Below are 20,304 nucleotides of genomic sequence, written 5' to 3'. Positions count from 1 at the left end.
AGACAAAAACAGTGCTTTATTCAATGTAGCGATCACCCTAGGTAAGTAGCCTGTCTTTCTCTTCTCCTGTACTGTGTATGTGGTCCTCAGAGCCCTCACTCCTCATTGAACAACCACACAAGGCCGGTAGTATAATAAATGAAGCCATAGATAGCCGAGGCAATGGGCCCTCCGACCGACCACTAATCGGAGTGGGGGAGCGCTCTGCCTCCCGCTGAGAGCTGGTCCAATAGTAAATCAATATTGTAGATCAGCGCTCCATCTGGCTGGAAAATGAGCGGATCACCATAAACATCTGGCCAGCGCCGCGTCCCGGCTAATCACTGATGGCCGTATTGACTTAGTTACTGCTCGTTCATATGCTGCAGGACAGTTTTAAATGTACATTCTCCAGGCAGGGGCATTAATCAGGGGATATTTAGTGGAGGGCCTGAGAGGGGAGGGAGCTGTAAATCTTGGATCAGTCAGTGTGGGGATAGGACCTGGGAGGATACAGACAGATAGACAGCTGTTAAATAGGGACATGTCATGCACAGTGTCGGTGTCCTGACAAGTAAGGACTGAATGAAAAACTTGACCAGGAACAATCTCAAAGCAATTCAGATACTGGGACTGAGGTAGAAGATTAAGAATGATAACGTATAAAATGGCCACCAAAATACCTTGGCCTCTGCATCCCTGCAGTGCTGCTACCGAAGAGTTAAAACAAGAGATTCCATTATGTAATTGTACTGATCCTTTCTCTTTGAGTGTCACTGTGACCCAACCCCAGCTTTTCTTCTTTACAGGATCACAGAGGGCTCGACAGCCACCACGTTCGAAGCACTAAAGGCTCGTATCCGGGAGCTGGAGAAACAGATCCTCCGAGGGGACAGATATAAGTGTCTCATCTGCATGGTAAGGAACCACCACACTCCTTTCTTCTCTGGCCATCAATGTGCTTTTCTCTCTGTCTCTATGCATGTCTACCATAAGAGTTTTTGAACCTAAGCAACCCGCCCATCCACTAGTATACCAACTCTTGGGTTGCCTCCCAAATGGCACCCTATTCCCCTTTTAGAGCGCTACTTTTTTATAAACTTTTTTAAATTGATTTTTTACCCCTTTATTTTCCTCCCATTTTCATGGTATGCAATTGGTAGTTAGCCTTCTCATCACTGCAACTCCCGTACGGACTCTGGAGAGGCGAAAGCCGAGTGCCGTGTGTCTTCTGAAACACAACCCAGCCAAGCCGCACTGCTCCTTGACACAATGCCCATTTAACCCGGACGCCGGCCGCACCAATGTGTCGGAGGAAACGCCATACACCTAGCGACCGTGTCAGCGTGCTCTGCTCCCGGCCCGCCACAGGAGTCACTAGTGCACGTTGAGACAAGGACATCCCTGCCGGCCAAACCCTCCCCTAACCCGGATGACGCTGGGCCAATTGTGCGCCGCCGCATAGGTCTCCCGGTCGTGGCCGGCTGCTACAGAGCCTGGACTTGAAACCAGAATCTCTAGTGGCCTTAAACCACTGCGCCACTCGGGAAGCCCTCAATAGAGTGCTACTTTTTGGTCAAAAGTAGTGCACTATATAGCGACTAGTGTGCCATTATGGATGCAGTTTTGTGGTGTGCAGGCAGAGACTTTGTGTTGACGTCTACTGTCTGGTGGTTGAAGTGATTCTTGCATGGCCTGAAAGTCAGCCCTCCTCCCTCCCTGCCCCCTGATGTGTGTGTCAGAGAGATTCTGTTGCACCAACTGTCGTAAACTTTGGAGCCCCAGTTGGAACCATCCCATTGAATTGGCCAATTACCACCCTGCAGCTTTGAGGACTTTCTCTGACCATTTCAACTGATGGTTCATTATAACTTATTGACCCCCCCTTCCAAAATTAACTCCTCTCTTTTAGTTATTGATGGTCACCTTGGTGATTGACATCCATCAATGCATCCACTTCCTTGAGAGTTGATTATCTGTCATGTCCCTAATGACTGGCTCAGCTGTTCTGGTCTGAGAGAGAATCAGACAACATGGATTAACAACACCTCACACCTGACCAATCAGAATCCTTTCAGAGGTGTTCCTGAGAGTGTGTTGTGGTGGTACTTAGACCCCACCCACCCTGCCATCCTATCACCCTGCAGAATGAGTGAAGATGCCAGATGCCTTGGCAACCCCTGCTCCCTGGCCCCGGCCCGGGCCCACGACTCTGTGAAAAGCAAGCAATTACTGACGCCTGCCCCTCCTAAAGGTTGTCTCAGCCCCGGGGTGACAGACAGGAGAGGAGAATGGATGCATATTGATAACTCCTGCCCTCCGGTGACCATCGTAAAGCTCATTCGTCATTACTGTCTTTTCCTCCCGTCACAAATCTCACTCAGCCAGGCTGAGGAGTGAAGAAGCTCTTCACACCTGTTTGTTGACTAGGTTTTGTTCTCATTTTTTAGAAGGGTGAGGAAATAGCCTATGCAATGACCTGAAAGTCTAACCCACCAACAGTTGGTCAGGAGTTATATTTGACTGCTTACACCTCATCACTCATTTTGAAACACAAAGTGGCATGGGCTTGTTAGGCAGTAGAGTTGAGGATCTTTCTCTACAAGCTCGTCAAGGAGTTTGTTTGTAGTCTGTGTTATCCGAACACTCGTTAAAGCATCATACAGGCAGACCACCTCAGCAGGTTCTTGTCAGTGAATCTCTACCACCTCCTACTGTTGCTTTATGGAACTGGACACTAGATGGAGGCATTGGATTTCACATCATCTTCACATTCAGTGTTCCCTGTTCTGTTTCAGTACATTTCATACAAAGAGCATATTCTGGCCTGTAAAATGATCTATAGCTTATTTTGACCAGAGCCTGCCACAAGTCTCAAACACATCACAAGAACTGCAACAGAAACTCTTATTGGCCTCTCTCTCCAGTGCCGCCTGATGTTGTGTGTGTGAGTGCATGTGTCGGTGTCCGTCCAGTCCGTCCATACCCGTTTCTTTCTATGCTTTGTAGTCCGCCACATTCTAGTGCTCAGCAGTGCCCCCTCTGTACTTCCCTACAGAGGAAGAGATTCCAAACAGACAGGGCTGAAGACAAGAATCTGGGCCAATGGGGGCGGGCCCTCGCGGTAACAGCGCCAAATGAGAGGCGGGTTGCTGAGAGCTCAAAGCCCCTCCCGCCGCTGAGCATTTACTGTTTGTATAGAGGCTACGTTATGGGCTGCAGCGGCGGCGGGATTAAACGGCTGCTCCCGCTCCGGAGGGTAAGGCTCTCTGTGCTCATCCACCCTCCTTCCCTCTGCCCGTCTGCTCGCTGGGCTGGCCGCCTCTCTCCTCGATGCCTGTGCTTCTAGCTGTGCTGCCTGGTGCTTTGGTTTGGTGCCGTCGTTCGTCAAGACTTGTCCAGTGTTGTGCCGTGTGTGCCTGCAACCGTGCGTTTGTGTCCATTTGTGTCAGTCCACACAGTTCCCCTTTAAACTCTTATGCTAATGTTCTGTCTCCCCCTTGTGGCAGGACTCGTACACGATGCCCCTCACCTCCATCCAGTGCTGGCACGTCCACTGTGAGGAATGCTGGCTCAGGACTCTGGTGAGCACCCAACACCAATCCACCCAGCCTCCACAACACATCACAACACTGCTGTTGCATGGCAACACTACTTCATCACATTACAGCCACTGATTATAGAACAGTTTCATAGTGAGTGAACATCCCACTTCACACACACACACACACACACACACACACAACCCTGAAACAAAGAGGTCTACTCTAACCTCTGAATTATACCCTCTTAGGTGTAAACACACAAACTTAACACACACACACTCTTGAGCTATTGTTTTGTTGTTCATTTTTTCTAATTTGGTCGTTGGTCAGTGATTAGCCAGTGGAAGCTTTGGATAATTAAGTAAATTATTTAGACAATTTTGTCGCATCTGACCACAAGGGTGTAAGTACCTCTTCTCCTCTCTTTACAAACACAGTAGTGAGTCCCACCTAACTCATGAACCCTTATTGTATAGTACAGTAGGCCCAACCAGGCAGGGAAACCTCCAAGATCTCTGCTGTATGTTTTGGGGAGGATTTGTTGTCACTAAGGCACTCCCTCCTCATCCTCTCCTCCTGTTTTTTGCTACTACACACGGAAGCAATTCGTAAGAAAATGTTTCCCAGCCACAGGTCAGCCCCCCTCATCCTCCTCCAATACCCAATATATTAAATATGCTGCTGTGTGGTGGAAGGGGAAGTCTGATGGGTGGATAATAAATGTGTGCCTGCTGCAGCAGCTTGTTCCTAATGTGGGCATTCAAATGTTGCCCGAAGACAGCAATACAAGCGTTGTGCTTCAGGGCTCCCCTCATATTGATCCAAGTAAAAGCGTGTAACCATCCGACCTTTTTTATGGCCACACCGTACACCAGGCTCATTAAGATCAGGTAACTCTTTCATTCTATATGAAGAAACGAAAGAAAGGACCTGCCGTCATTTCTTTGTGTAAAGAGAAGAGATGTAGGAACCTGGTTGTCATTGGAGCCAGGGTGCAGGGTAGAGGACGGGGGTGAAGGGGGGGGTTCTTAGTATATAAGAAGGCAGCTGGTACGGTAGCTAGTGTGTCTGATTTTATTCACTTTCAAAATGAACCTGTAGGCTGTGAAGACAACGAGTTTGGGCTTGGTCCAAGACTCCCTAACAGTTTTTGTGTTACTGCATGCTGCTGTTATGGAGACCACCTCTACTCAAGGCCATCCACCATCTTCTTAGCCTGGTCATTTCTAGACATGAGCAAACTTGTTGGGAGCCACAAATCCTCTTTGCACCGTGGTGTGAGAGCTGCTCGGGCCCCCAGCTGCCCCCCGACTCCTGCTTCTGGCAGCACAGAGACTCCACTGTTTGCTTACAGCTGTGTGCTCCCTTGTCTGGCAAAGATTTATTTACCCCTTTCTGCAAGCCAGGGCCTGACCCTGTGCACTCAGGTTTACACACACACAGGGCTAACCCAGCCCACCACATCAGTGTGTCAGGGATCAGTGTATGAACTCTGTGTCCTCTGCATACTCTGACTAGAACCGTTAGCCAGATCAGTCAGGGAGTGCCTCTGACTTTACATACACAGGTCCCTCCCTGTGTGCTGGAAGTTGACTCTCACTCTGAGCACAAACACTGGTAGTAGACTATACCCCTTCACAGTGTGGCTCCAGTAACCTTCCCCATAACTCTCATTTCTCTTTCTTGTTAATGAGACAGTGACAGGAGACCAGTGAAAGCTGGTAGTCTACATGTCTTTCGTGTTTTGAGCTGGTGGTATGTCAGCACTTGTAGGGGGAGGCGTTCAGCTAGATGACACTTGGCAGGCTCAATCAAACGCTCAAAATATTTGAAAGAAAACAAATTTGAACACAGGTCGGATACATGCCAGGGTAAGTGTTCAGGGCCCAGATTCACAAAACCTTAAGACATTTCTTCTTAACTGCATTTTTTACTTAACTATAGACTTATGGAGAAAGTAAAGCAAAGTTGATATTCCTCAAAAAGGTTATTGGAAATGTTATTGCGCTATTTCTTATGCTTCTCCTTAAGCAAAAAGATAAATCTAATTCTTGAAAATACACTGCTCAAAAAAATAAAGGGAACACTAAAATAACACATCCTAGATCTGAATGAATGAAATATTCTTATTAAATACTTTTTTCTTTACATAGTTGAATGTGCTGACAACAAAATCACACAAAAATTATTATTAAATCAAATTTATCAACCCATGGAGGTCTGGATTTGGAGTCACACTCAAAATTAAAGTGGAAAACCACACTACAGGCTGATCCAACTTTGATGTACTGTAATTTCTGGACTATTAAGCGCACCTGAATTTAAGCCGCACCCACTGATTTAAAAAAATATATGTATTTTTTACATAAATAAGCCGCACATGTCCATAAGCCGCAGGTGCCTACCGGTACATTGAAACAAATTAACTTTACACAGCCTTTAAACGAAACACGGCTTGTAACAAAAATAAATAGGCTTTAACGAAACACGGCTTGTTACAAAAATTAAACAGTAGCCTACCAATAAAGTCATTGGTCACTATCTTCCTCCTCCTGTGCACTGAAACCACTGAAGTCATCTCCTTCGGTGTCGGAGTTGAATAGCCTCAGAATTGCTTCATCCGATGTTGGATCGTTTTCATTGTCGCTCTCGTCACTTTCATCCGGAGGCAAATTCCCAGCTGAACTGCCCTTAACAACACGCAGCAGTCCAGCCTTTCGAAACCCGTTGATGATAGTGGATTTTTTGACAATGCTCCACGCTGTCAGGATCCACTGGCAGACTTGACCATAAGTGGCTCTTCGCATGCGGCCCGTTTTAGTGAAGGATTTCTCCCCACTTGTCATCCAAGCCTCCCACTGAACACGGAGCGCCACCTTAAATGCACGATTTACACTGATGTCGAGTGGCTGCAAATACTTTGTTGTGCCCCCAGGAATCACAGCTGGAATTGAGTTTGTCCTCTTGATGGCTTCTTTCACAGAATCTGTTATGTGGACCCTCATGCTGTCCAACACGAGCAATGCCTTGTTTTTGTGAAAGAATCCTCCCGGTCGCTTTCCGTAACACTCCGTATGCCATTCATGCATTAGGCCTTCCGTCATCCATCCTTTCTTGTTGACTTTCATAACAATTCCTCTCTGGAATTTTTCTTTTGGCATCGTCATGCGTTTAAAAATGAACATTGGTGGAAGCTTTTCTCCCGATGCCGTGCAGCTCAGAACACAGGTGAAGTGCGTTTTTTCATGCCCAGTTGTTTTCAGCTTGACGGATGATTCGCCTTTCCTGTTGACAGTCCGAGTGAGAGGCAGGTCAAACGTCAGAGGAACCTCATCCATATTTATGATGTCGTGCGGGCCGATGGAATGCTCCTCTATCTTTGCATCAGTGAATTTGCGGAAGTTTGAAACTTTTTCCTCGTAGTCGGGAGGGAGCTGCTGACACAGACTCGTCTGTACCCTGATGGACAGGCCTTTACGTCTCATAAATGTTAGACACCACGATGGTCCACCTCTAAAATCCTCAAACTTCATTGCCGTGGCGATTGTTTTGGCTTTCAGTCAGATCTGCACAGTTGAAACACCTCGGCCGTCTGCTCTCTGTGTGTTGACCCAGTCGTCAAGCTCATTTTCTAGTTCGGGCCATCTGCTTTTCTTCCCTCTAAAAGCTTTTGTTGTCTTTTTGCACTGAGTCAGTTCCTCACGCTGCTGTTTCCAACGTCTTATCATCGACTCATTAAGGCCAAGCTCCCGTGCAACAGCTCTATTTCCTTTTCCAACAGCCAGATCGATCGCCTTCAACTTGAAAGCTGCATCATATGCATTTATCTGTGTCTTTGCCATGATGAGGGTGACAAAATGACTACCGTAATCAGAATGATGGGAAGTTTGAGCGCGCTCAATTTACGTCACATTATGTGACGGTGCTCAGTTTTTTGGAGGCATGAATCTTGTGAAAGCGGGAAAAATCCATAAATTAGCCGCGTCATTGTATAAACCGCGAGGCTCAAAGCGTGGGAAAAAAGTAGCGGCTTATAGTCCGGAAATTACGGTAATGTCCTTAAAACAAGTAAAAATGAGGCTCAGTAGTGTGTGTGGCCTCCACGTGCCTGTATGACCTCCCTACAACGCCTGGGCATGCTCCTCATGAGGTGGCGGATGGTCTCCTGAGGGATCTCCTCCCAGACCTGGACTAAAGCATCCGCCAACTCCTGGACAGTCTGTGGTGGATGGAGCGAGACATGATGTCCCAGAGGTGCTCAATTGGATTCAGGTCTGGGGAACGGGCGGGCCAGTCCATAGCATCAATGCCTTACCTCTTGCAAGAACTGCTGACACACTCCAGCCACATGAGGTCTAGCATTGTCTTGCATTAGGAGGAACCCAGGGGCAACCGCACCAGCATATGGTCTCACAAGGCGTCTGAGGATCTCATCTCGGTACCTAATGGCAGTCAGGCTACCTCTGGCGAGCACATCGAGGGCTGTGCGGCCCCCCAAAGAAATGCCACCCCAGACCATGACTGACCCACCGCCAAACCGGTCATGCTGGAGGATGTTGCAGGCAGCAGAACGTTCTCCACGGTGTCTCCAGACTGTCACGTCTGTCACATGTGCTCAGTGTGAACCTGTTTTCATCTGTGAAGAGCACAGGGCGCCAGTGGCGAATTTGCCAATCTTGGTGTTCTCTGGGAAATGCCAAACGTCCTGCACGGTGTTGTGCTGTAAGCACAACCCCCACCTGTGGACGTTGGGCCCTCATACCACCCTCATGGAGTCTGTTTCTGACCGTTTGAGCAGACACATGCACATTTGTGGCCTGCTTGAGGTCATTTTGCAGGGCTCTGGCAGTGCTCCTCCTGCTCCTCCTTGCACAAAGGCGGAGGTAGCGGTCCTGGTGCTGGGTTGTTGCCCTCCTACGGCCTCCTCCACGTCTCCTGATGTACTGGCCTGTCTCCTGGTAGCGCCTCCATGCTCTGGACACTACGCTGACAGACACAGCAGACCTTCTTGCCACAGCTCGCATTGATGTGCCATCCTGGATGAGCTGCACTACCTGAGCCACTTGTGTGGGTTGTAGACTCCGTCTCATGCTACCACTAGAGTGAAAGCACCGCCAGCATTCAAAAGTGACCAAAACATCAGCCAGGAAGCATAGGAACTGAGAAGTGGTCTGTGGTCACCACCTGCAGAACCACTCCTTTATTGGGGGTGTCTTTTCTAATTGCATATAATATCCACCTGTTGTCTATACCATTTGCACAACAGCATGTGAAATGTATTGTCAATCAGTGTTGCTTCCTAAGTGGACAGTTTGATTTCACAGAAGTGTGATTGACTTGGAGTTACATTGTGTTGTTTAGGTGTTCCCTTTTTTATTTTTTTGAGCAGTGTACATTTCTTGGATTTGTTCTTACTTCCAAGATAGCTAAACCGTTGTCATAAACTCTGGGCAGTGAGAGAATAGGCTCATGAAAGCAACTGAACATGTTTAATTCACTCACAAAGTTTCTGTATTGATTATTTTAAACCCAAGAAGATGTTTTAGAACAGTCATTTCAGTATGAAATATGTTAATGAGATTGCCATTGCTAGCTAGATAGCTAGCTAAATTGGTTGCCTAGCAACAAACATCTTGTAAGAAAATATTTGAGAAGTTCATAAGAATATCATATCTTAAGATATTGTTGAGGAATTGCACTTAAGTTTCCGAAGAAAAAAGAAGTTGTTGCGTAAGAAGTGTTTGTGAATCAGGGCCCAGTTAGATGGCTCGGTTGGCAGACTGTATGGTTGTGTGGCAGCCCTCCCTCCTGCCGTGGCAGACGCCCGTCTCTCTCTCCACTCGGGGCAGCAGCACCTCGTGTGGCACAGAGAGAGAGGAGAGACCACACAGCTCACCTTGCCCTGCTCTCAGCTCCTGCACCCATTGCCTTTTAATTACACCCTGTACACAGCTTTATAGGAGATGGCAGTGATTCAAAGTGGGAGAGAGAAGAGCAGGAACCTTGGAACAGGATGATGAGCAGGCTTTGATGCTCCACTGTAGGCCATCTGTCACTGACGGAGGCATGTGTGGGGATTGATACACTGGCTGAATGTGGTTTTATACCCGTTCTGTACTGATGTGGTTGTTTTGATCTAAACTCAGCAAAAAAAGAAATGTCCCTTTTTCAGGACTCTGTCTTTCAAATATAATTTGTAAGAATCCAAATAACTTCACAGATCTTCATTGTGAAGGGCTTAAACACTGTTTCCCATGCTTGTTCAATGAACCATAAACAATTAATGCACCTGTGGAACGGTCATTAAGACAAGAACAGCTTACAGATGGTAGGAAATTAAGGTCACAGTTATGAAAACTTTGGACACTAAAGATGCCTTTCTACTTACTCTGAAAAGCACCAAAATAAAGATGCCCAGGGTCCCTGCTCATCTGCATGAATGTGCCTTAGGCATGCTGCAAGGCATGAGGACTGCAAATGTGGCCAAGGCAATAAATTGCAATGTCCGTACTGTGAGACGTCTTCGACAGCGCTACAGTGAGAGGACGGACAGCTGATTGTCCTCGCAGTGGCAGACCTTGTGTAACAACACCTGCACAGGATCGGTACATCCGAACATCACACCTGCGGGACAGGTACAGGATGGCAACAGCAACTGCCCGAGTTACACCAGGAACGCACAATCCCTCCATCAGTGCTCAGACTGTCCGCAATAGGGTGAGAGAGGCTGGACTGAGGGCTTGTAGGCCTATTGTAGGCAGGTCCTCACCAGACATCACTGGCAACAACGTCACCTATGGACACACACCCACCGTCGCTGGACCAGACAGGATTGGGGAAAAGTGCTCTTCACCAACGAGTCACGGTTTTGTCTCACCAAGGGTGATGGTCGGATTCGCGTTTATCATCGAAGGAATGAGCGTTACACCGAGGCCTGTACTCTGGAGCGGGATTGATTTGTAGGTGGAGGGTCTGTCATGGTCTGGGGCGGTGTGTCACAGCATCATCGGACTGAGCTTGTTGTCATTGCAGGCAATCTCAACGCTGTGCGTTACAGGGAAGACATCCTCCTCCCTCATGTGGTACCCTTCCTGCAGGCTCATCCTGACATGACCCTCCAGCATGACAATGCCTCCAGCCATACTGCTCGTTCTGTGTGTTATTTCCTGCAAGACAGGAATGTCAGTGTTCTGCCATGGCCAGCGAAGAGACCGAATCTCAATCCCATTGAGCACGTCTGGGACCTGTTGGATCAGAGGGTGAGGGCTACGGCCATTCCTCCCAGAAATGTCCTGGAACTTGCAGGTGCCTTGGTGGAAGAGTGGGCTAACATCTCACAGCACGACCTAGCAAATCTGGTGCAGTCCATGAGGAGATGCACTGCAGTACTTAACTGCAGTACTCTGGTGGCCACACCAGATACTGGCTGTTACTTTTGATTTTGACCCCCCATTTGTTCAATGACACATTATTCAATTTCTGTTAGTCACGTCTGTGGAACTTGTTCAGTTATGTCTCAGTTGTTGAATCTTATGTTCATACACGTATTTACACATGTTAAGTACATACAGTGGGGCAAAAAAGTATTTAGTCAGCCACCAATTGTGCAAGTTCTCCCACTTCAAAAGATGAGAGGCCTGTCATTTTCATCATAGGTACACTTCAACTATGACAGAAAAAAAAATCCAGATAATGTATTTGCAAAATAAGTATTTGGTCAATATCAAAAGTGTATCTCAATACTTTGTTATATACCCTTTGTTGGCAATGACAGAGGTCAAACGTTTTCTGTAAGTCTTCACAAGGTTTTCACACACTGTTGCTGGTATTTTGGCCCATTCCTCCATGCAGATCTCCTCTAGAGCAGTGATGTTTTGGGGCTGTTGCTGGGCAACACGGACTTTCAACTCCCTCCAAAGATTTTCTATGGGGTTGAGATCTGGAGACTGGCTAGGCCACTCCAGGACCTTGAAATGCTTCTTACAAAGCCACTCCTTCGTTGCCTGGGCGGTGTGTTTGTGATCATTGTCATGCTAAAAGACCCAGCCACGTTTCATCTTCAATGCCCTTGCTGATGGAAGGAGGTTGTCACTCAAAATCTCATGATACATGGCCCCATTCATTCTTTCCTTTACACGGATCAGTCGTCCTGGTCCCTTTGCAGAAAAACAGCCCCAAAGCATGTTTCCACCTCCATGCTTTACAGTAGGTATGGTGTTCTTTGGATGCAACTCAGCATTCTTTGTCCTCCAAACACGACGTATTTTGGTTTCATCTGACCATATGACATTCTCCCAATCTTCTTCTGGATCATCTAAATGCTCTCTAGCAAACTTCAGACGGGCCTGGACATGTACTGGCTTAAGCAGGGGGACACGTCTGGCACTGCAGGATTTGAGTCCCTGGCGGCGTAGTGTGTTACTGATGGTAGGCTTTGTTACGTTGGTCCCAGCTCTCTGCAGGTCATTCACTAGGTCCCCCCTTGTGGTTCTGGGATTTTTGCTCACCGTTCTTGTGATCATTTTGACCCTACGGGGTGAGATCTTGCGTGGAGCCCCAGATCGAGGGAGATTATCAGTGGTTTTGTATGTCTTCCATTTCCTAATAATTGCTCCCACAGTTGATTTCTTCAAACCAAGCTGCTTACCTATTGCAGATTCAGTCTTCCCAGGCTGGTGCAGGTCTACAATTTTGTTTCTGGTGTCCTTTGACAGCTCTTTAGTCTTGGCCATAGTGGAGTTTGGAGTGTGACTGTTTGAGTTTGTGGACAGGAGTCTTTTATACTGATAACAAGTTCAAACAGGTGCCATTAATACAGGTAACGAGTGGAGGACAGAGGAGCCTCTTAAAGAAGAAGTTACAGGTCTGTGAGAGCCAGAAATCTTGCTTGTTTGTAGGTGACCAAATACTTATTTTCCACCATAATTTGCAAATAAATTAATTAAAAATCCTACAATGTGATTTTCTGGATTTTTTTCTTCTCATTTTGCCTGTCATAGTTGAAGTGTACCTATGATGAAAATTACAGGCCTCTCACATATTTTTAAGTGGGAGAACTTGCACAATTGGTGGCTGACTAAAAACTTTTTTGCCCCACTGTACATGAAAATAAACGCAGTTGACAGTGAGAGGGCGTTTATTGCTGAGTTTATTACAGGACCATCTCTGTACTGTCAGTCTAAGTACTGCATACTATTTCACCAGGGTAGTAAAAGGACCGATGCATTCTCTATGCTTTATTGAAACCCTCAACTGTTCATATTGTGGCCTCAACAATGACATGTTCCTCTCTCTCTCTCTCGCTGTCCCACAGGGAAACAAGAAACTGTGCCCACAATGCAACACCATCACATCGCCAGGAGATCTAAGGCGCGTCTACATGTGAAGAAGATGGCGCCTGCCCTGACCGGCCTACACCTCCATCCCCTCCTCCCTCCATTTGTTCCTCATATTTCCATTTGCTCTCTCAGTATTTGTTTTTGTTGACCTTACGTGAGCCTGGGTTTGTGAAGCCCCTTCAGAGCTTAGAGAGATTACTGATGTATTGAATGACTCTTCAGACCAGGGGAGGACTGACTGATCAACCAACCAACCAAACATTGGAACAGAACCTAACCAAGTAGTTCATTATGACCGAGTGTTCTCAGAATGACTAACCAACCACCCCTCACTGGCTCCCTCCACCCTGCCCTCTAGTGGTGGACGATCTATCCAGTCAGATGCCCTCTGGTGGTGGGTGGTCTAGTCCAGTCAGATACCCTCCACCCTGCCCTCTAGTGGTGAGTGGTCTAGTCCAGTCAGATACCCTCCACCCTGGCTGACACTTCTGGTTCTGTGTTTTTTGATCCTGTAGCTCCGATGACCCATCTTCACACTGCTGTGTTACTCACTGAGCACCATCATCCCTGCGGAGAGGTGTGTTCAGGTGGCAGGAGGTGGTGGTGTAACTCCCTCTGTGTGGAAAACCCCCCTCAGCCAAGCTAGATATTAAGCTGACCACCGGTAGTCGCACCCTGCTTGAAGACTTGGTAAGGGGGAAAGGAAACCAATCAACTCTTTCAGCGTTCAACCAAACAGACAACCTCGGAACATCCAGGGGATCCTCTTGTTCTTTTCAACCTCCTTTTCCCTTCAGTTGTGGTGTTATAGTGAAGTCAACCAAATCCCAAGAATCAGTGCAAGCACATGTATAATAGTCTGTGTATGTTTACAGTGTTGTGTGTAAATGACATAGAGGTTACACTTGTATACATATGTACGCACACATACACACGCACACATACACACACAAAGTATATATTATTAAAGTCCAGTTTTTATTTTGAGTTTGGGGGGGGGGTTTAAAAAATGGACAAAAAGAAAGCCCTCTGTATTTTTAAACCAATTTTGTCATCTTGAGGTTGAGGTTGAAGTTCTATTTCATTGTACAGGAATACATTTAAAGTAATAATAATAAACTACTCAATTAGAAATTCAAGGTTTAGATGGTGTACATTTTTCATTAAACTATACAGTAACATCTGTAGAAGATGTAAACCTAAAGCAAGAAGATGATGTTTATTTTTATTTAGTTTAATGGAATGTAAAGATTCAAATGGCTCTAACCCTAGACTAGGAGAGATGATGGCTTTGAATTGTACAGAGCTGCAACGCTGGCCAAACAGCTATTTTCAAAATCGCAACCTGGAACGCAGTTGAGTTAACCTCCACCTCCCACCTCAGTTTTTGATCATATAACTTTACTAATCACTTTGGTTTTCTGTTTTGTCCTCCGCTCTGATAAAGCCCCATAAAATGCTTCTCCTCCAGAAATGTTTGAGTGTTCCTTCCATTGTGCTACCCAGCAAAGGCTCCACCATGGCAACTCGTAACGGTAGGTCCTTCCCATCTGTAAGGGAAAAGAGGAGTGGGCCGCCATGTTGGGTTGGCCAACTGATTGCCAAAGCCCAGTGACTGAACACTACCCCACAGCAAGGTGGTGTGCTTTGTATTTGTAAAACTATGTATCCTGTGATGTCTGTATTGATGTATGCTGACAAAAAATAAAGAAATGAAAGGTTTATGACTGAATTCAAACCCCAACGGAAACCCTGAAGATATATTAACACATGTACAGAAAGCTTCCATTTTTTTGTGAAGGGGAACAATTGATGAAGACTTTAGTCACAAATGCAAAGATGTTTATATTTATTTCAGTCCAGACCTGGTTTCTCTTCATGGACTACTGTTTTCAGAACTTTCTCCAGTTTAGTGCTTATTGCATTGGTTTAGGTTTAAGATTCTTTCACCATCTCCCTCCATTGTTGATTTAGATGCTATTTTATGGTGACTATTTGATAATGATCGCTACAATGTAGACATACAGCAGGTTTGTTTTCATAGAAGCAGTGCACATCTTTAGTACAGTATTGTTTCAATAAAGGGTATGTCATGGAGCAGCCTGTTAGAAGTTATGATCACAGGCTCATAGAACCTAAAAGGATCTGTAGAATTGTTCCAAAGTTATTTTCCCAATACCTCTGTTCATACAGTACATGTATAGGTTTTTGTTCTAGTTCCACTTTGCAGTCACACGTACAGGTAACCATGCATAGGAAAATGAACACTTAAAGCTGTGCTAAGGTATGTGTGGGTCACCTTTGAACCCGTGGTAGGATGTTTAAGCTTGCTACACCTGTGTGTCAAGACAAGAGCTGTGACTTCTGTGAATCTGCTTCACAACACTGTTGAGAATTAAGGGTTAAGCTCTTCTCACTGTGGTTCCTTCAACTGGAGATTTATTTCAACCTGCCCCAAAGATGACAAATTGCACAAGATGATTGTGTCAAATAATTTGTGTCTTTGTATATTCTTGAAAATGGTACGTGTCTTTCCCGTTTGTAAACTACATTTGACATTAATTAAATGATTGTAAATCTGAAAGTTGTCCTCGCGTGCTGCCATTATTCCCAGAGCTCATCACTCATTGCTCCTTACTCTCTTTAGGTCCGGAATATAAATCTAGTTCAAGGTCCAATGCAGCCGTTTTTATCTCAATATCAAATAATGTATGGATAACAACTATGATTGTTTTCAAGTAAAACGGATCAAAAAGAAAAAAAGAGCAATTTGTCAAAGAATTTTGCTAGGACTGTCTGGGAGTGGTCTGAGTGGTGAGGGGAAAACTGAAAACCAGCTGTTATTGGTAGAGCGGTTGTGGGTCTATTATACAGTATATTGGGTGGGTCTAATCCTGAATGCTGATTGGTTAAAACCCACATTCCAGCCGGTGTTTATTCCACAATTTACCACCGGCTAAAATGCATATTTACTCTGTTCCATCTGACTGCGCAATCCACTGTCTCATCAGCCCAGCCAGGCAATATAAAAGCTTGATCTCTGCTATAAAAAGCATCTAGACATTATTTCACATTTCTTTAAGACTAACATTACGTTTTCAACAGTGGAGATTTGTATAAACCTTACTGTTTGTCTTTCTGACATTTGCAACATTGTTTCAATATTCAAATTCAATCTCCAGCTGTTGCATACTAAATAATGAATGTGTCGGAGGTCAGGATGAGAGAGACAGGCAGGCAGCTTTTCTTAGCCAGTCGAAATCATGAATCAACATAATTTTTTATGGATATCTACAAAGAAAAAACTAAATTATGTGCAGCCTGTTTGCAGTCTTTCATGCTTCAGTTTGAAGTTATTGTGTTAGCTGTGTTGTTGGCTAGCTCCTCTGAACAACAGTGTCCTGACGAGAGAGAGCACATCCATAGATACAGAACAAAAAGATTGAACGACTGGGTTCCGTCTCTGGAATCCGAAAAAAACTTTGTCTAGAGCCTAACATCACCTGTGCCAATATATCCTCCAAACACCGGCTTCTTGGGCATTCTTTGGACACTGTTAACAAACCTCCAAATGGCTTCTGGCCCTTCTTTGGCCCTTCTTTGGCCCTTCTTTGGACACAGTGTTAACAAACCTCCAAGCGAGCTTCAATGCCATACAACACTCCTTCCGTGGCCTCCAACTGCTCTTAAATGCTAGTTAAACTAAATGCATGCTCTTCAACCGATTGCCGCCCGCCCGACTAGCATCACTACTCTGGACGGTTCAGACAACTACAAATACCTATGTGTCTGGTTAGACTAAACTCTCCTTCCAGACTCACATTAAGCATCTCCAATCCAAAATTAAATCTAGAATCGGCTTCCTATTTCACAACAAAGCCTCCTTCACTCATGCGGCCAAACAGACCCTCGTAAAACTGACTATCCAACCGATCCTTGACTTTGGCGATGCCATTTACAAAATAGCTTCCAACACTCTACTCAGCAAACTGGATGTAGTCTATCACAGTGCCATCCGTTTTGTCACCAAAGCCCCATATACTAACCACCACTGCGACCTGTATGCTCTCGTTGGCTGGCCCTCGCTACATATTCGTTGCCAAACCCACTGGATCCAGGTAATTTATAAGTCTGCTAGCTAAAGCTCCGCCTTATCCATAGCAACACCCACCCGTAGCACGTGCTCCAGCAGGTATATCTCACTGGTCATTCCCAAAGCCACCACCTCCTTTGGCCGCTTTTCCTTCCAGTTCTCTGCTGCCAATGACTGGAACGAATTGCAAAAATCTCTGAAGCTGGAGACTTATATGTCCCTCTCTAACTTTAAGCATCAGCTGTCAGAGCAGCTTATCGATCACTGTACCTGTACACAGCCAATCTGTACATAGAATACCCAACTACCTCATCCCCATATTGTTATTTATCTTCTTGCTCTTTTGCACCCCAGTATCTCTACTTGCACATCATCATCTGTACATCTATCACTCCAGTGTTAATTGCTAAATTGTACATGTTTTTCCTCTACGGCCTATTTATTGCCTTACCTCCCTAATCTTCTACATTTGCACACACTGTACATAGATTTTTCTATTGTGTTATTGACTGTATGTTTGTTTATGTGTAACTCTGTGTTGTTGTTTTTGTCACACTGCTTTGCTTTATCTTGGCCAGGTTGCAGTTGTAAATGAAAACTTGTTTTCAACTGGCCTACCTGGTTAAATAAAGGTGAAATTAAAAAAAATAAAAACACCCCAAATTAACTAATTTACCACCTGGTGATGTTACCGGGCAGGCCAAAACTCCATCCCACTAAATAGGCAGAACTTTCAGGTTGTCTTTACAATCAGCTGTAACACTGAAATTGCATTATCCTCATTTTCACAATTTCTCCGTATCATTCCAACCTCAGGAAAATCACGTTTTAAAAGCATGGGAATGTTTCATATGACATGGTGAGTGATCAGAATGTCTCTGTTTTCCCAACAGCCAAGCCAATAGATAGCCATTCATCTAGATTTAAACCAGTCAAAATAGACGCCGCTGGAACTAGCAGCCTCCGATACCATTTAGAGGCAAAAAGTGTCCAATAACTCTAAAGGGTTTCGAACTTCCCAACACTCCCAATGATGGATGCTCTCCAGATGGTGCAGCAGGCAGGCAGGCAAGCTGAGGCAGGGGAAAGTGTATGTGCTTGTTAACGTCGCTAGAACAATTCAGCCAAGGAACGCTGCCCATTCAGCAGAAACCTGTTACAGTAATTTGGTGGAAAACTACAAGATGATCACTGAAAGTAATTTTTCCCCCTCGCAGCCTCTTAGATCCATGGCCAAACCTTGAATTCAACCAATATTACCTTTCCCATGCCTAGGTAAAGAAAGGCACATCCAGCAGAAAGCAAAACAATCCCCAGAATTGTTGTTATCATATGCTAATAAAGGAGTGCTAAATGAGTGGGAATGCCAGCAGTGGTTCTAATAAACCTCTTGTGTAACTGAACTTCTCCCTGTACTCCTGCTGAAGGTTCTGGAAACTCTCTAGGGTGAAGCCCCTAGTCTGGATATCAACACTCAATCTCACCCCAACAATTCAGGAGAGGACAAGCTGAGGTCAATCAGATTAGGATTGACCAGTGGATATACATGTGCTTGATCCCCTGAGTGTGAAGTGTGTGGAGGTTAAAGTGGAGAAGGAGTGACCACTAGCCTGGAGGAGAAGAGAAGACTGAGGGGTTTGACGGCAGGGGGCCAGATTAAATCAAATCAAATGTTATTTAAATGTGCCTTTAAGGCTTTATGGTTAAATGAAAGTTACAGAGCCTGTATCGTTTACCCCCCTGCCCAGCCTGTCAAGAGGTTGTAGGCCAGACACCCAACCAATCCATAACTGGTGCATTAGGAGGGCTGTGACTGAGGGTCGGGTTACGGCTAGGCTTGGAGCCTGAGTGGCTCTGGACCCAGGAAGTGGGGGCCCCAAGTCGAAGCAGATCTATAGAAATTGCTTTTGGAGGTCAAAGCTTGTCCTGATGGGGGAGTATAGAGTGTGGGGGCCATTATTGCTAGTTTACAAACATCTCCACAGACCGATCAATAGGACAGGCCTTCCCTGCTGTGTTCGGTAATTCCTCTATTGCATTGCCCGTCTGTACCAATGGTAATTTACACCTTCATGTGGGAATTTTACTTGGACCCCCTACCCTACCTCCCCCTACTAGCATCCTCCTCTTCCTTCTCTGGCACTCAGCATATTGCTGCTGGTACAACTCATTCAATTAAGAGCCTGCTCTCCACCATGGCCTTTTTACAACATCGATCCAGCCCAAGGTGGTTCATCGGAAAAGGATTCCGTCAGTCAAGGGATCCCTGTTTAGGAGAAAGGGGAAGGGAGAGTGTTTGACATAGGCCATATGGTGTTGTGTCCTTTTCTATTTCTCGCCTTGGTGGTGCCAGAGACAACGTTTTAGATGACCCATCGTGGATTGGAGGTGCAATTAGAAAGGGGAATTTGAACCAGTTAAGACTCAATCAGCCGATCATATAGCCAATCTCTCCCATTTACCATCTATCGTTATCCCAAGATTGCTGTGGAAGTTGTTGAATGAATCTACTCTCTTTTGCACAGATGTCCAGGTGTTTGTCATCTCAATAATCTTCACCTTTTTCGGATATACAAAATCTAAAAATAAAGAAAGAATTAAAGAGGAAACCCTAGCTAACGTGGTTGTAAAGATCTTCAGGGTCCTCTCCTCTCTGCCTAGCTAATCCCATAATTACACTTTCTCCAAATTGCTTTCATATCCATGAATGCTTAAGAGATTGGAGAATGACATTATGTGGATTTAGAGTGGGATGTTTTTCATTAACAAGGCGACTGACTAGGTGAGGTGAAACTGCTTCTGTGTGTATTCATGTACAGGATTACTGTAATCTGCGGTGTGCAATGAGACATTAAGGCAAAGCCACCAGAGAAACTGAAAACCGACATGTGGGAGTGCTCCAAAGTTACCTCCCTAATCTCTCTCTCACAAAGTTGTGGCTGACTTACATTAGCTGCCTCCTAATGTTTTACAGCTATTGTGGTGATTTTAAAAGTGTGCGTGTGTGGCTGCCCACACACACACCCACATCCCACACAGTGTTGATGCCTAGTATGAAGTTCTCACACTAGGCTATTATATCCAACACATTTTTGGCATTATATTTTTCCATTGAATTGTATGTAGTGTTTGTACTGTATGCAACAAATATCTACTTAAATATCCGTTATTCAGCCACCTTGGCATTTACTCTCACTGTCCACATGAGAGCACTAAAAGCAAGACAACGTTTTTTCAAGGAGGCAGTCCATGCCTGTACATTTGGTCAGGTTGTCAATGGTAGAAGTACTGTAGGTGAGAGAACAAAAAGCTAAACAAATTACCCTTTGAAATCAGGGTGATGATCAGT

At 45.4% G+C, this 20,304-nt stretch overlaps 1 protein-coding gene across 14 annotated transcripts in view; it reads left to right on the top strand.

Annotated features, from left to right (window-relative positions):
• LOC110530324 (E3 ubiquitin-protein ligase RNF220) overlaps positions 1 to 14,584 on the top strand; it is a 289,576-nt gene extending 274,992 nt beyond the window's left edge. For 7 of the 14 annotated variants that reach the window (XM_090182297.1, XM_036985963.2, XM_036985961.2 and 4 more), the window contains 4 exons: positions 789 to 897; positions 3,038 to 3,238; positions 3,489 to 3,563; positions 12,838 to 14,584. In XM_090182297.1, the coding sequence (XP_090038423.1) occupies positions 789 to 897; positions 3,038 to 3,238; positions 3,489 to 3,563; positions 12,838 to 12,909 (457 nt within the window). In that variant the 3' untranslated portion in view covers positions 12,910 to 14,584. The remainder of the gene's footprint in view (positions 1 to 788; positions 898 to 3,037; positions 3,239 to 3,488; positions 3,564 to 12,837) is intronic. The other 7 variants (XM_090182300.1, XM_090182298.1, XM_036985966.2 and 4 more) reach the window with 1 other exon arrangement.
• Positions 14,585 to 20,304: the final 5,720 nt, after the last annotated feature.

Source organism: Oncorhynchus mykiss, chromosome 8 (assembly GCF_057628025.1).
Source record: "Oncorhynchus mykiss isolate SJ-2025 chromosome 8, ASM5762802v1, whole genome shotgun sequence".
In the NCBI taxonomy this organism is placed as follows: domain Eukaryota; kingdom Metazoa; phylum Chordata; class Actinopteri; order Salmoniformes; family Salmonidae; genus Oncorhynchus; species Oncorhynchus mykiss.
The sequence above is the reverse complement of the archived record's forward strand: the minus strand, read 5'-3'. Positions and strand labels throughout refer to the sequence as shown.